General features: G+C 43.0%; 1 protein-coding gene across 1 annotated transcript; it reads right to left on the bottom strand.

Moving 5' to 3' along the window:
• Positions 1 to 625: 625 nt before the first annotated feature.
• On the bottom strand, positions 626 to 4,067 carry LOC147634499 (cysteine-rich receptor-like protein kinase 2). The gene is made up of 7 exons (XM_086804455.1): positions 3,937 to 4,067; positions 3,215 to 3,841; positions 2,650 to 2,863; positions 2,269 to 2,479; positions 1,789 to 2,023; positions 1,476 to 1,605; positions 626 to 1,207 (listed from the first exon to the last, which is right to left on the bottom strand). The coding sequence occupies exons 1-7, from the start codon at positions 4,065 to 4,067 to the stop codon at positions 884 to 886; spliced, it is 1,872 nt and encodes a 623-aa protein (XP_086660581.1). The 3' UTR covers positions 626 to 883.
• Between the last annotated feature and the right edge of the window lie 12,040 nt (positions 4,068 to 16,107).

The following is a 16,107-nucleotide window of genomic DNA, read 5'->3' as shown; positions in this document are numbered from 1 at the left end:
AATATTTTTTAATTTTTGCTTTAGTTTGTAAGATCGGGTTATCTTAGCAAGAACTCTAAATTTTTATTGACTATACCCCATGCAGGTAGATTCATTTAGCATGAACTTCTAGTTGGAGTTATTGCAAACATGCTTTTATAAAAACTTTTCATGAACTTTACACCTACTAATATACATTCATCATTATAATTACTTTCTAAATTGCTTAAATATGTTAGCTTAATTATTTCTTCGCAAAATATATGAAAACAAACGTTTGCATCCTTTAAATAAGATGGGTAGCATAATCAAGATTTACCTTTTGCATTTTGAAATCAATCTCATCAAGCTCGCATATTCTAGCATGAGGAATATTTTTTAAGACCCCATCATACTGGCACACACATTTTTGAATATTCTAGCATTACCTTTTGAATAACTGTTTCATGAAGGCTACACTTATTGTGTGATAAATAAAATCATTCTTTAGAAGTATTAGTCTCACACATGCTAGATGATACAAATGATGAGTATCTAGTAAAGAAGATGTCCTTAAATTAGAAATCTATAAAACATGAGAATTATGGATATATATATATTTTTTGGGGTGGGGGTAAGAAACACAAGAGTGAGGGCTAAGGGTGTTTACAAATAACCTGTGCCCTTATTCCACTCAACTGATTAGTCCAAAGTCCTGATGCTGCTGAAAATCATATCATATCATATCAATGACTTGTTCTCATTCATATGGGCTTATAAGCACTAAAACTGTACTACTGTTTCCTTTCCTTCCATGTGAGAAGTGGAGATTGAGGCGATCAAAGACTAATTAATTTACAATTGTCACACAAGAATTGAGGACAATGTTGAGCTTAATTACTTGACGCAGAGTGTATGTGAAGGATTACCTAGGTTCCACGACACTCATGGACTGTGCGTTATGAGAAATATGGCTGACTGGATTGCTGGAGGAATCAGTCGAATCCAAAGGTGCTCTGAGGTCACTTAATACAACAAATGCTGGCTTGGTGGGTATTTCCAATATATCAGACTTCCCAGAAAGCATCAAGGTTACTGTGGACATGGTTGGCCTTAGCTCTGCGATCTCTTGAGTACACAACAATGCAACACGAACTACACGTATGACTTCTCCAGTAAAGGCGGCAGTTGATCCTAGCTTTGGGTCTACTAGCTCCAATTGTCGTTGTTGCTGGTACAATCTCCACATCTGCACCAACATGTACACAAAACTAGGTTGCTTCAGTAAAACTCCTCACAACCATCTGCAATATGATGATGCGTGCACATAAGTTAGTCTCTTTTAGTATTGAAACTCAACACATCATGTTATTCTCCTTCCCAATATTGACAGTGATTCCCACACCAACGAGGTGTAATAAGAAGCTATGAATGTCTCTCTTTACATAAAGAGTCAATATATTATCTGCTTATTTAGCATAGCTCTATCTATGTGTTAGATGCACTGATCACATTACCAATTCAAGAAGCCTTTCACTTGAATTTCGCGTTCCACTTAAGACCTCAAGGGTGACTATGCCGAAGTTGAAGACATCAACTTTTTCAGTGAGCTCTCCATGGATAACATACTTTGGGGCGAGGTATCCTCTAGTTCACCACACATGGAAAATATGCAGTTAATAAGACCTTGACACAACATCGATCCCCATGGCTAAAGCGGTAGCTATTACAGAAGAAACAGTACTGTCTCTGAATATATCCTTGTCCTCCCTAGCGACCTTGTAATATTATTCTAAGATTAATTTTGCTTAACTTCCTCTAAAGACTTACAGGGTTCCAGCAACTCTTGTGTAGATATGTGACTCCTCGTCTGAGACGAGTCTAGCAAGGCCAAAATCTGCAATAATTGGGTTGAGGTGATCGTCCAAGAGAATATTGCTCGGTTTGATGTCTCTGTGGATAATGCGGACCTGAGATTCTTCATGCAGGTATGCTAAACCTCGAGCCATACCCAAAATTATGCCATACCGAGTAGGCCAGTCTAGCGTTCTACCATCCCTCAAATCTCCTGAACACACGATAAGAAATCACAAGCTTTGCTATGTCTAATCAGAGGATAATTAGGAGTACATTAATAGCTAGTCCACATCAAGAAAAAATATATAATTGTGCATTAAGATGTTTTTGACACTCTCTCTATTGGGTGTCCCTCTAGTTGCCCCTGATCATCTCAGCCTGATTACCATCTTAATCAATTACTTTTTTCTTAAATCAGTGTATAACTAGGGTCTTAATGCATATGCTTATTACCGAATAACAGTGCGTCCACGCTTTTGTTGGGTAGATATTCGTACACTAGAATTCTCTCTGGACCTTCGACACAACTTCCCAACAGCTTTATTAGGTTTTTGTGTTGTACACTGGTTATGAGGCTGACTTCATTCATGAACTCACGCCTCCCTTGCTGGCTTCGTGAAGATAGCTTTTTAACTGCAACATGCTGTCCATTTGGTAACGTTCCCTGCGTTAAGCGTCATGTGCACAACAAAGTAGGATCATTAGGAAGAGGAGGAGCAGTCGAATCAGTTGACGCTGCTTGTAATTAGAGCTGGCAAGGAGTTTTATCGTTAATTTTCCGCGCGAGACTAATTATGGATGGCTATGGATAGATTATAGCTGTTATAATACCACCTTGTAGACAGGACCGAATCCACCCTCTCCAAGTTTGTTGTCAGGATGGAAGTTCCTAGTTGCTACCTCCAATTCATGCAATGAAAATACGTTGGCCTTTGGTTGGAAGATTAATGGTTGAGCACTGCAATTAGGCGCATCTGGCCCAACGATATACGGGCATGAGCACACAGCTGTTATATATGTATCCATCGTTGAAAAAAAAAAAGGGAAAAAAAAAGCACCTTTTCTTGTTTTTGCCTTGTGTCGCCGCACAAGCATGAGATATACTAGAGCTATAATTGTGGCAAAGATAGCTCCCCCTGCAACAACGCCGACGATGACGATTGCGATTTTCCACCCTGGAATTAGTTGAAACCGGCTGTGGATTAATTAAACCTCGGCTCTCGATTAAAACTAATTATATAAGACAATGTTAAGAAGTTGTAAAAGCATTCATCATGATCGGTGAGGTAAAGCCTGTGGGTTTAATTCAAGTGTTGAATCCAGATGCTACCCCCATAACGATGACGGGATTATATTAGGGGATTCATTAAAGTTTCTTTGATCTGCAAATTGACAGTACGAAATACCACCTTCTGTTTTGTGTGTGGCTGAGGCCGGTGAATCAGCGGAACGTGGTGCAGGAGCTGCCGTGAAGAAGCTGTAAGGCTCGTGACGATAGTAGCAACTGGTTAAATGCAATTGTTCGCCAAGAGAAGAACCACAAAGTATCCTCCATTGATACTGTGAGAGGCACTGAGAGCACTCTGATTCGTTAAGATATCCCAGGTATTGAGCCAGGGCATACTCACCCTCCGCGCTCTCGGCTGCATAGCCACCGTTTTCGGGAGCTAGCCTGGTAACATTTTCCATCAACGACTCAATGGCTGCCAAGGCGACGGGATCGCTGGTATTAGCATAGCAATATCCTTTCGCAAAACTGAAATCAGGCGTGAAGAAAGACTGGTTGTCATAGCGGAGGTAGCAACCATCAAACTGGATGCGAGCTCCGATAGAGAAAGGGCAAAGGGTCTGCAATGTGCTGGTAGCATTGGAAACGCAATCGAAACAGCCGTGCAATGATTGGTCTCCGCGGCACTGAAACATGGCATAGGCTCTGTCGATGCCGGAACCGGTGGAGGCGATGGTGTAGTGGCATATCAGCCACGCAGGCACCAAATCACCCGCCAGACCGATATCTAGTGAGACCCTGAAATAGAGAGCCCCCACTACTACGTTGAGCAGGAGGAAGCGGAAAGGTGCAGTGAGGAGGAGGAGAAGTAAGCTTGGAATTGAATCGATTGCAGGAAATTATTCTGAGAAGCTGCACCTGTATTGTTGATCTCTAGTCGAAGGTGAAACAGGTCCGGCTGTGGTATGTCCGGCAAATTGAGCGGAAAGGTGCAGTGAGCCATTAAGGCAGACGTTGGCGGCATTGATGACGCTGGCAGTCACGCTGGCGGTTGAAAAAAAGCTGGTAAAATGGGTTGGCCGGGTGTTGACTGCCAGCGTGGCATATCAGCCACGCAGGCGCCAAATCACCCGCCAGACCGATATCTAGTGAGAGCCCTATTTCAGCTCGGGTCTTTCCGCTTCACTGAGACATAATGCACTAGTCTGTTTTGCAAGGCTCGTTCCTCGTCGTTGACCATCTCCTGGATGTGAAAGGCGCCAAATCAGCAGCAATCTGGCGATCTCAAGCTGGTGCGTTTATGAATATTTGCTTGCGTTTATTCTGTTTTCCCCTTTCTACTGCAGTGCCTAGATTCTTATTTTTATATAGAGTGCAAGTTTAAGTTCCCAATCAGTCCTAGAGGCATCAACTGTGTTTTTGAGAGCATAATGCATATAACTTTATTTATGCTCTGCGCTATAGACAACCATAAATTCTTCTACGAGAAGTTCTCCACCACTTCATTGAACAAATGACTACTCATCACTAATCAAGATTAGGGAACTTTGATGATGAGCACAGATTAAGCAAGAATTATTCAGAAGCATGGTTCTTTTTCTCTTTTTCTCCCACTCTTCCTTACTTAATTGTTGTATCTTTGCACTACCTCTGGTCAGCAGGTTCAGGTTTTTTAAAGGGTTAATCATGTCTCTCCAAAACTGAAGCTTAGAGAATGCCATGAGTTCTCAAATACTCCCCATCGGTGTCTTCGATTCGACAGCATTGTGTTGGGTACACTCACATGACAATCGTTCAAAATACAAATTTGTACGCGAAGCTAACATCCCTTGGAACCGTGTTGCCGATTTTGTAAAAGGAGAAGCTGACAATGCAAACTTTCCGACTTCTTTCAAAAAATATAGCCACCATCACCGAGAAGATAGTGTAAGTGTGTATTTGTTTTAGTTTGTCTAATCCATGAATTAATCATCACACACACACATACAATTAAATGTTTATCGTTACTTCTTTGTTTTGTTTAGCTTTTGGTGTGGTTTTGGTCCTGCTGGCACTAAAGCACCAATGCAATCTAACATTGCGGATGGCAAAGATGTCGAAATTACCTAGCTCAATGAATGCAAGGACACTAGTAGCGAAGATGATGTTGAGGTGGAGGAGCGTAGTGAAATAAAAGAGTTGCCACAGCCAACTGCAAAGAAGCCATGTAAGAAAAAGCGCCCTCCCATCACAAAGGGCAAGCGAAAGCGTGGATGCAAATGTCATTTTAGTGTCAAGAGGCTCGCACAAGATCCAGGGGTGGCCATAATCTCTTATATACATCCATACCACACAAATGCAAATGATGAGGTTTGTCATGGTATAAGATTTGTTGATCCCTCTTTGAAGTTCTCTCCGTGGATCTCAATGCAAAAGAAACTATGGGTTTCAAGCATGCTATATCGTGGTTTCTCTCCACATCAAGTGTTGGAAATGCATGTCCAAGCATTGCATTCAAGCCAAAGTCATGACCCTACAATTACTATGGTTAGGGATGACTTTTTGTCTATTCGTGACATCATGAATATATCTAGCAAGCTGGCTATTGATCAGTACTACTAGCTATTGTCATGAAGTGGTGGAGAACTTCTCGTAGAAGTGGGCTGTGGTATGTCCGGCAAATTGAGCGGAAAGGTGCAGTGAGCCATTAAGGCAGACGTTGGCGGCATTGATGACGCTGGCAGTCACACTGGCGGTTGAAAAAAAGCTGGTAAAATGGGTTGGCCGGGTGTTGACTGCCAGCGTGGCATATCAGCCACGCAGGCGCCAAATCACCCGCCAGACCGATATCTAGTGAGAGCCCTATTTCAGCTCGGGTCTTTCCGCTTCACTGAGACATAATGCGCTAGTCTGTTTTGCAAGGCTTGTTCCTCGTCGTTGACCATCTCCTGGATGTGAAAGGCGCCAAATCAGCAGCAATCTGGCGATCTCAAGCTGGTGCGTTTATGAATATTTGCTTGCGTTTATTCTGTTTTCCCCTTTCTACTGCAGTGCCTAGATTCTTATTTTTATATAGAGTGCAAGTTTAAGTTCCCAATCAGTCCTAGAGGCATCAATTGTGTTTTTGAGAGCATAATGCATATAACTTTATTTATGCTCTGCGCTATAGACAACCATAAATTCTTCTACGAGAAGTTCTCCACCACTTCATTGAACAATAGCTATAGTCAGATGATGCGGAAAGCACCAAGAGATGGTGTCATGAGAATCAATCAAGCACCTTTATTTACCAGGAGCAAGATGTGGAACATTCCAAGGAATTTATCCTTGGAATACAATCACCATGGCAAAGGGAGATGTGCAAGAAGTTCGGAAATGGGAACCTTCTTGCGATGGATGCCACCTTTGGCACAAACAAATATAAGGTATGTGGTGTAATGAATTATCATTTTTACTCTTGTTCACATTCTCTTAAGTTATAATAAATGTTCATTTTTTACTTCTTGTTCACATTCTCACTTTCCTTTAAAACACATGAACAGTTTCATTTGTATACAATCCTTGTTTTTGATGGTCATCGCAATGGTGTGCCCATTGCTTGGGTGCTTACATCTTCAGCTACATTTGAGTGTACTTGCACTTGGTTAAGCAAGTTTATAGATAATATGCTTGACTTTCATAAATCATGGGAGCCCGGAGCCTTTATGGTTGATGATGCCGAAACGGAGATTAATGCGCTCAAGTTAGGACCATATGTTCATATGTGGTTGAGTGCAAACTAATGAGAACCGTGTGTTTGAGTTCTATGTGACGTGTCCTTTCTATTTTTCGTAGGGTGGTGTTCAATCAACCCATTTTTCTATGCTTGTGGCATGTCAAACGTTGTTGGCTCCGACACCTTATTAAGAAGGTGAAGGAATGGCCAAAAAGAGCTTTTATGTTTTGGTCTTTGGGAAATATCATGAACATGCAAGGGTCAGCAAATTCTACAGACGATATAATCAAAGAGGATGCAAAGGCTATGATCTCTACCTTCTACTCCAACTTTAGAGATGAGGGGAGTTTTATTGAGTATTTCAAAACCTATTGGGAGGCTAAACTAGGTAAGGTTGAATTTTAAACTTTATACATACTCTTCTTATAGGTAAAATAATGCACACTTGCTCTCCTTTTTGTTCGTACTTCATTTCTTGCTCTTCTAACTTCATTTGTTTTATGTGCAGAAATGTGGGTGCGTGCTTCCCGATTGCTTCCACATTCAGGACAAGACACTAATGGAGCAATAGAGTCATATCATGGGCAGCTCAAATATAAGTTTTTGGGCTCTTCCAAAAGGATGAGTTCGAGGCGGGTGGATTATACAAGTTAACATCATCATGCTTGCCATATTATTGGTATGTTCAGCAGTTGAAGGACAATGGTTTTATGAGAAACAACGCCATTGAAAGAGTAGTGGAGAATTCTTATGAGCGGGCACTTCAAATACTAGATGCTAATGTCTCATTCTAGGTTGGTGGTGTTGCTATAGTGGAGAGCATGCACACAAAAGCTTCATTTTACACAGTCTATAATTCCGATTGCCAATGGGCATGTTGTACATGTGCATGGGCAGAGCTTGGAAATATTTGTAAGCACCAAATTAAGGTGATATTGTTGCGGGGTGCTTCACATGCTTCACTTATGGAGCAATGCCAACATATGTATGAAGCATGGGGAGATGCTTCTAGGTCTACTTTCGATCTTCACTCACATGTTTCTAGTATTGATGTGCTTGAAGCAAATGGTGATGATGTTGCCGCATTAGGGGGGGACAATGTATGTAGTGAAGTACTTGAGCAATCGGGAAATGTGGACACTTCAATGCTTGTGGCAAGAGTTGTCTTGTTTTGTAGGACAGGACCAGGCTTTGATTGAGGAGGCTTGCAATGGATTGAGGAGAACATTGGGCCATGTGAAGACAATGAAGGCAAGAATGGATGAGCGAACAGAAACAAAAGCTAATTTTCAAGTCTTGGAAGATGGATTCGGGAACTCCTTGAAGCGAGCAAAACCATTCTTTGAGAAGGGCAACAAGAAGAAATCAACATCATCAAAGAGTCACCCATTGGCTCACCCCTTCAAGACCCCTCCTAAGAAAACCAAAGTGTCAATGCAAAAAAGGCTTGACGAGAAAGCTTCAAAGTAGCCTTTTGAATTTATGTAATGAACTCTCCAATGCTTCAATGGCTTTTTGCATCTTAGTCTTCAACCAATTATTGTGCGTCTTGAGCCGTATTTTGTTCGTGTGTTGCCGTGTGGTTTTAAACTATATTGTTCTCTTTAAAAATAATTGTATCTTTTTAAAATTATTTTTTGTATAGTGAGGTTGTTGGGCATGAACTCTCTATAACTCTCTATAACTCTCTATAACTCTCTCTTTCTATCTCACTCTCTCTCTCTCTCTCTCTCTTTAATTCTTTTAAGCTCTCTTACTCTCGTTGAACCCATGACCTCAACCCCATGCCATTAATAGGTGAGGAGCCCCTATCCGTTGGACATGAGATATGCGACTAGTAAATTAAAAGTGATAAATTTAATATTTCTCAATATATTCTAGAAAATTTACTCTTGTGGTGGTATGAATGTTATGATTTCTTTGAAACCTTTAAAGCATCTTTGTTTCATTTGAGTTTAAAAGCTACATTTTCAAACAGTATGGTGGAAAAAATGGAAAGACTCTTACACAATCACCTTAAGCACAATCAAATTTGGGTGCTACAATTTTTTTCTCTAAAGAGGAAGGAGAAGAAGAGGTATAAAGAAAGAAACCAAGATTCTTATGAGATAAATTTTTTAAAAAGGAAGCTAATGAGTGAAAGAGAGGAAAAGTGCAAGGATATTAGTGCTAACTCTTTAAGTCACGAAAAATTTAAGAGCTTAACATGAATATTCCAAAGATTAATTTCCTGTCAAAAATTATTAAAATTAGACTAAATGCCAATAATATGAAATTCTTTCATTAATCAGAGTTAGGGTTGAGGTTGTATTCATGCCCTTTAGCTGTATAGCAAAAGTAAGAATGCACCATTGCATGGATTGCTCATCCCACATTTGAGTGTCAGCTCTATTCTGATGTGGTACAACTGTCCACCATAGGTAAAGAAGCTAAGGCCAAGCACATCAACACCATGGCTAACCATATAAAAGTGCCCCCATATGAAAACCATATTATGCTTCTTAGAAGAGCCAAGACACCTCCGAGCATTCTAATTTATGCTTGGCTTTTAAAGAGTTAAAAGAAAATTTCTAGTTTTATTAGCTTCTCCTTTAAGAGAATCAGCCTGCAAACAATAAAGATTTTACAAGAGAAGCATTGAGCGTGATGATCAGAAGAATCAGAGGCCAAACCAGAGTAAGTACTCGACTTTTAGATATTATGCTAATTCTAGGAAACGTTGAATACAAATCTTTCCATGTAGTCCTTAAACCCACCTATATGACATTTGGAATGTGAAGAAGTAGCTCGAAATATCCTCTCAAGACCAGGTAACCAAGCAATACCAATTTTGTGAAGGCCTTGGATCTTATTACCTACGCACACCATTATCACTTGTGCTTCTCGTCATTTGACAAATTTACCTCTCCGAGTAGCACCAGACTTACTCGGAAATCTCTGAGTCTGACATCTAGTTGTGTGCCTTCCAGCCTCACCAGGCTCATGTTGGAAACAATAGAGAGCCCCCACTACTACGTTGAGCAGGAGGAAGCGGAAAGGTGCAGTGAGGAGGAGGAGAAGTAAGCTTGGAATTGAATTGATTGCAGGAAATTATTCTGAGAAGCTGCCCCTGTATTGTTGATCTCTAGTCGAAGGTGAAACTGAGCGAAAAATTGAGCGGAAAGGTGCAGTGAGCCATTAAGGCAGACGTTGGCGGCATTGATGACGCTGGCAGTCACGCTCGCGGTTGAAAAAAAGCTGGTAAAATGGGTTGGCCGGGTGTTGACTGCCAGCGTGGCATATCAGCCACGCAAGTGCCAAATCACCCGCCAGACCGATATCTAGTGAGAGCCGATGGTGTACTTGGTCCCGGAGGAAGAGAGGCTTGTGAGGTTGCGTAGAACCGACCCCAAGTTGTGCTGGTATGTGGTGTTGAGGCTGTTGTTGTTGGACGTGGCATTGTGCAGGCAGTCATAATAGGCAACACCGAGATAGTCTACTGCTAAAATTGTTGGTAGCAAGAAGAAGAAGAGGAGGTTGATGATGAAGGAGGAGGAGGAGAAGATGAGTAAAGTCATGGAGTCATTATGTAGAAGTATAATCTTCTGGCAGGGTTTATAAACGTGGAACGAGAGGCTTAAAAGTAGAGCTAGGATGGCGATTGCTTGCTACACTTTGCTCACGCGTTTTTGACCGTGCATGCAAGTTGCCCTACTACATAATAGATAACTACTTTACCTACTCGATAATAGATGAGATGAATGTATAACGTAGTTCCAAGCTGCGAAGGGTGCTTCGATTTACGGCAACCTAAGTTCACCTTGTGTAGTGATAGTGGTGGACTCCTACGAGATCTATCTTAAGTGTATACTTTGGGAATCCCCATGTTATTTCATGTCGCCCCTTTGGCCTTTGAAGGGTTGTTAAGTGTTGAGTCATATGCAAGAGATTGAGACTCACTCCAGTTGGCAATGGACTAGTCACTAGGGGAATTATAACCCATAGTCTCTCTCTCTCTCTCTCTCTCTCTCTCTCTCTCTCTCCTCTACTCGAGATGCATATTATATAAATGAGGTCGTGCGTAGCTAATGATTCCTTCTTCTTAAATGGCCTGCAAATCGACTCCCTTTTCTTAAATTGTTTATGAGTTGATTCCCTCTTCCCAATTGGCCTATTAATTGTTTGCATTGTTTTCATAACGTTGAGGGACCATGGGGATCATGCTGCTTTTCTTGCCATCCATGCATATATGTGACTACTCTCTCTCTCTTTCTCTCTCTCTCTCTCTCTCTCTCTCTCACTTATGCAGCCCAAAAAGAGGAAAAAGGGGGGGGGGGGGGTCGACGAGTTGGGTATTGGACGCTAAGGGTGTGTACAATTTGTGTCATGACATGCTCATAGGAGGGTGGCACCTCTGCAGCAAACGGAAGGCACATCAAGAGCGATGGGGAGCATAGCAAGGTAGCCACAAGGTGCACATGTGATTGGAGGGGGAGGGAGCTGTAGAACAAAACCTTAGAAGTAGATACGCTAAGGTTGAATGTTAGCTTGATTGATTGGGTGATAACTCAAGCCCCAATTACAAATGCAAAGGGATTAGCCAGCTCCCTTGACCATACTTATGAGGTTATTGGTGGTCCTCTCATCTGTCTTTTCTGATAGTCTCATGTTGTAAAATCACCAGAAGAAGGGCCATAGCTGAAGCTCCTTCCCCAATGCCTAGTGGGAATGTCAAATGGTACCCCACCACAACAGTTAACACATAGAAGAGACTGATGGCGGCCAGCAAACCCCCTGAGGCAGATGGGCAACTAGGAGTTCAATAAACAATGAGAGAAACAAAGTTCCTCAATCCCAAAAGTTTTGGCTATGAGGGTTGAGCAAGTACCAAAGGAAACTCCCACAATGACATGACCGACGGTTTGCTGGACGGGAACATCCCACAGAACTCTTGCCCCCTTGGTGCAACTAGAGTGGACAAGTCCTCTCTTGAGCAGGGCTTGTTCCAAGGGATGAACCTATTGCACTCTGTGGGAGGCATGTAGGAGCACATGGCCCCCACATTTGAGCTTTTCCACCTAGTACTTGAGTGGGCATGGCCAACCACCACACCACGCAAGGTAGGAGTAATTGCTCTCCCCTTTGAGAACTCTAGTTTTCCTTTGCTTCCACAATAACCCTCGCTCTTCACCCCACTCACCTTCTCAATCCTGTAACAACAAGAGATCGAAGAGCCCCTCATAGGAGCTATGACAAGAAACCCCATAGTAGCAAGGCCTTCGAATTGCACCAAGAACAAGGCCCCATCTCACAAATGAATGAAACTGAGGGGAGACCACAAGGCAAAGCGGCATTACTTAAGAGAGGCAAAGATCTACCATCTAAAGGAGGTGATACATAAACTTCCACAAATGGCCAAAGGGGAGACCGTCCCCAATATATGCAGGGTGGATGCAGTCAATCTAGTGGAGGAGGTCCTAAACACAATGGACATGGTAAGCTCTTTGTTTTACCGGTGCATATTGTTCAAGACTAGCAGAAAACTTCTCACGGTAGAGCCTTGATTGGCTTGTTTTATGGACCTCTCCCTTCAACTAAGGGCATGGATTGGGGTATTAGAGGATTAGTGCTGGAGCACACCTAATACCTCCTTAACTATTATTTCTGCTTCCTTTTCAAAGAGGAGGACATGGCAATTAATGCCCTAGGCGCTAACCAAACTCTCCTCTCTCCCACTTCAAAATTCTCTCCCATGGACCCGAAACCCACCCTCTGCCCATTTTGGGTTGAATTCCCAAACCTGCCCTTGCACTCATACCCTCTGTTAAGCTTCTTGTAGAATAGGTGGGTAGACTCCTAGGTATCAGACTTCTTCTTAAATGGCCCACAAATCAACTCCCTTTTCTTAAATTGTTTATGAGTTGATTCCCTCTTTGCAATTGGCCTATGAATTATTTCCATTGTTTTCATAACATTGAGGGACCATGGAGATCATGTTGCTTTTCTTCCCATCCATGCAAATTATGTGGCTACTCTCTCTCTCTCTCTCTCTCTCTCTCTCTCTCTCTCTCTCCCTCTCTCTCTTTTACACCTATGCAGCCCAAAAAGAGGAAAGAGGCGGGGGGTCAAGGAGTTGGGTTTTGGATGCTAAGGGTGTGTACAATCTATTTCATGACATGCTCATGGGAGGGTGGCATCTTTGCAACAAATGGAAGGCACATCAAGAGCGATGGGGAGCACAACAAGGTAGCCACAAGGTGCACATGTGATTGGAGGGGGAGAGAGCATTAGAACAAAATCTTAGAGGTGGATAAGCTAAGGTTGAACGTTAGCTTAATTGATTGGGTGATAACTCAAGCCCCAGTTACAAATGCGAAGGGATTAGCCACCTCCCTTGACCATAATTATGAGGTTATTGGTGGTCCTCTCATTTGTCTTTTCTAATAGTCTCGTGTTGTAAAATCACGAGAAGAAGGGACATAGCTGAAGCTCCTTCCCCAATGCCCACGAGGCTAGTGGGAACGTCAAATGGTACCCCACCAACAGTTAACACATAGAAGAGACTGATGGTGGCCAGTGAACCCCTAAGGCAGATGGGTAACTACGAGAAGACGAGCCATAGTTGAAGCTAATGCCCACAAGGCTAGTGGGAACGTCAAATGGTACCCCACCAATAGTAAACACACAGAAGAGACTTATGGCGCCCAGCCAGCCCCTTAGGCAAATGGGCAACTAGGAGTTCAATAAACAATGAGAAAAACAAACTTCCTCCATGCCAAAAGTTTTGGCTATGAGGGTTGAGCAGGTACCAAAGAAAACTCCCACAGACATGACTGACTCTGCTGGACGAGAATATCCCACGGACCTCTTGCCCCCTTGGTGCAACCACAGAGTGGACAAGTCCTCTTGAGTAGGGCTTGTTCCAAGGGATGAACCTATTGCAATCAGTGTGGGAGGCATGTAGGGGCACATGGCCCCTGCATCTGAGCTTTCGCACCTAGTACTTGAGTGGGCATGGCCAACCACCACACCACGCAAGGTAGGAGTAACTGCTCTCCCCTTTGAGAACTCTAGTTTTCCTTTGCTTCCACAATAACCCTCGCTCTTCACCCCACTCACCTTCTTGATTGTGTAACAAGAGATCAAAGAGACCCTCATAGGAGCTATGACAAGAAACCTCATAGCAAGGCCTTCGAATTGCACCAAGAACAAGGCCCCATCTCACAAATGAATGAAATTGAGGGGAGATGACAAGGCAAAGCCGTATTACTTAAGAGAGGCAAAGATCGACCATCTAAAGGAGGTGCTACATAAACTCCCACAAATGGCCAAAGGGGAGATCATCCCCAATATATGCAGGGTGGATGCAGTCAATCTAGTGGAGGAGGTCCTAAACACAGTGGACATGGTAAGCTCTCTGTTTTACTGGTGCATCTTGTTCAAGACTAGCAGAAAACTTCTGAGGGTAGAGCCTTGATTGGCTTGTTCTATGGACCTTGCCCTCCAACTAAGGACATGGATTGGGGCACTAGACGATTAGTGCTGATACCTCCTTTACTATTATTTATGCTTCCTTTTGAAAGAGGAGGGCATGGCAATTAATGCCCTAGGTGCTAACCAAACTCTCCTCTCTCCCACTTCAAAATTCTCTCCCATGGACCCGACACCCACCTCTGCCCATTTTGGGTTGAATTCCCAAACCTACCCCTGCAATCGTACCCTCTGTTAAGTTTCTTGTAGAATGGGTGGGTAGACTCCTAGGTACCAGATCTTAATCTGAGATGGCACCCTCAAGCAATTGACATTAGTAAGGAACTTCTCTCCTCTCTATGCATCAATGTGGGAGATGGGTACAAACCATTATCTTTAAAAATATCCCCAACACTTGCTTCCACTGTAGGGGCAAGGATCACTTTATCAGAAACTAGTGTACGAAGTCCCCCCTACCTCAGACACATGTGATGAAGAACCATCCCCCTGAAGGACCTAAACAAGAGGATAATGAAGGCTTTCGGATTTTTGTAAGTTTTTTTACGTCCAAAACACTCAAAAAAACGTGCATGACGCTGTCAAAAAGCAAGCCTTAATACTGAGCTAGCAGAACCTTATTTATTGGGACTCGTTTGGTACGAGTTTTTTTTTTCAAGTCTCTCAAAGTTGGTCAAAAATTAGTATCCTTTTTACACGTGTCATCAAACCGCTTGCACGCTTTTTTTTCCCCTCCTCCTTGCATACCCTGTCCCTGTGCAAAGTCCCCTCTCTGTCGTGTGTGGCCAAGGAAGTGCGTTCTCTCGCTCTCTCTCTCTCTCTCGCCTTGCCGACAGATGTAGATACGTAGGCCAGGTCTACAGGGTTCCTCGGTCACTACCCCTTAGCGAACGATTGTGCTTGAGCACGGCTGGCAAATGGATATGGGTGAAGGTGGACGAATGGTCGATCGCCGCGTGGCTATGCCGTGAGAGAAAAAAAGACTCAACATGCCACCGTCATGTGAAAAAGTACTTCTAATTATTGCTTCCTTTTCTTCCCTTTAAACCGCATTATCCTTTCAAGTTTTTATTGAAAAGATATGTACTAATAAGCACCAAAATACTTTTTTTTTCGTACACACCCGGGGCCTACTCAAGTGGGTGGAGCCGATTTCCCCTTCCAACAATTAGCCAATTATCATGGTCGGGCAAGGGCCACGTACCATCGGGCAAGAGCCACGAATTAGGCATCCCCCATGACCACCCGAGCGCTGGAACAGCGGAGGGGTCTCGTATGGATCCTCCTATCTCGGGTGATCCACCACCCGAGGAGGAGGAGTCACTCGAGTGTTCAAGGGGCAAGATCCCGAGCAACCAAACACATCAAGCGAGCATAGATGTCCCTTTATAACATGAGAGAGCCTAGTGGGACTTGAACTCATAACCTAGAGGTTACAAGTCACAAGCTTGACCACTACACTAACTCAGTTGGGACACCAAAATACTTTTTTGATTTAAATAATTAATGCAAGCGTTAGTTGTAGAAGATAAGGTACCAAAAGGCATTACCTTAGTTATACGAAATAGCAAGACATGTGTCTGGCTATTCGCGATAGGAGCGCAGAAGAGGACACGTGTCTTGATGCACGTGTGAGTGGAATCGGGGGAGCTTCTAGAGGGGGTTCTCTACGCCATGTGAAGGATCCTTCTCTCCTACCTTCTGGAGGTGCTTATGAGGGCCATGTGTAGGATCTTCCTTTCTCTTTGGCAACTCACATGGGCTCGTGTTATTTGTCTATTCCGACATTGGTTTCTTTCTTTTTATCTCGATTTTGGTTATTTAAGTCTACTAGTTGTTCGATGTTTGTCGTCTCTTTGCAGATGGCTCCTAGACTTCCCTTGAGGGATATCACTAATAGGGA

This window comes from Cibotium barometz, chromosome 10, assembly GCF_041138505.1.
Source record: "Cibotium barometz isolate CiBa-2024 chromosome 10, ASM4113850v1, whole genome shotgun sequence".
Taxonomy (NCBI): Eukaryota; Viridiplantae; Streptophyta; class Polypodiopsida; order Cyatheales; family Cibotiaceae; genus Cibotium; species Cibotium barometz.
This window is presented reverse-complemented; position numbering and strand designations above follow the sequence as displayed.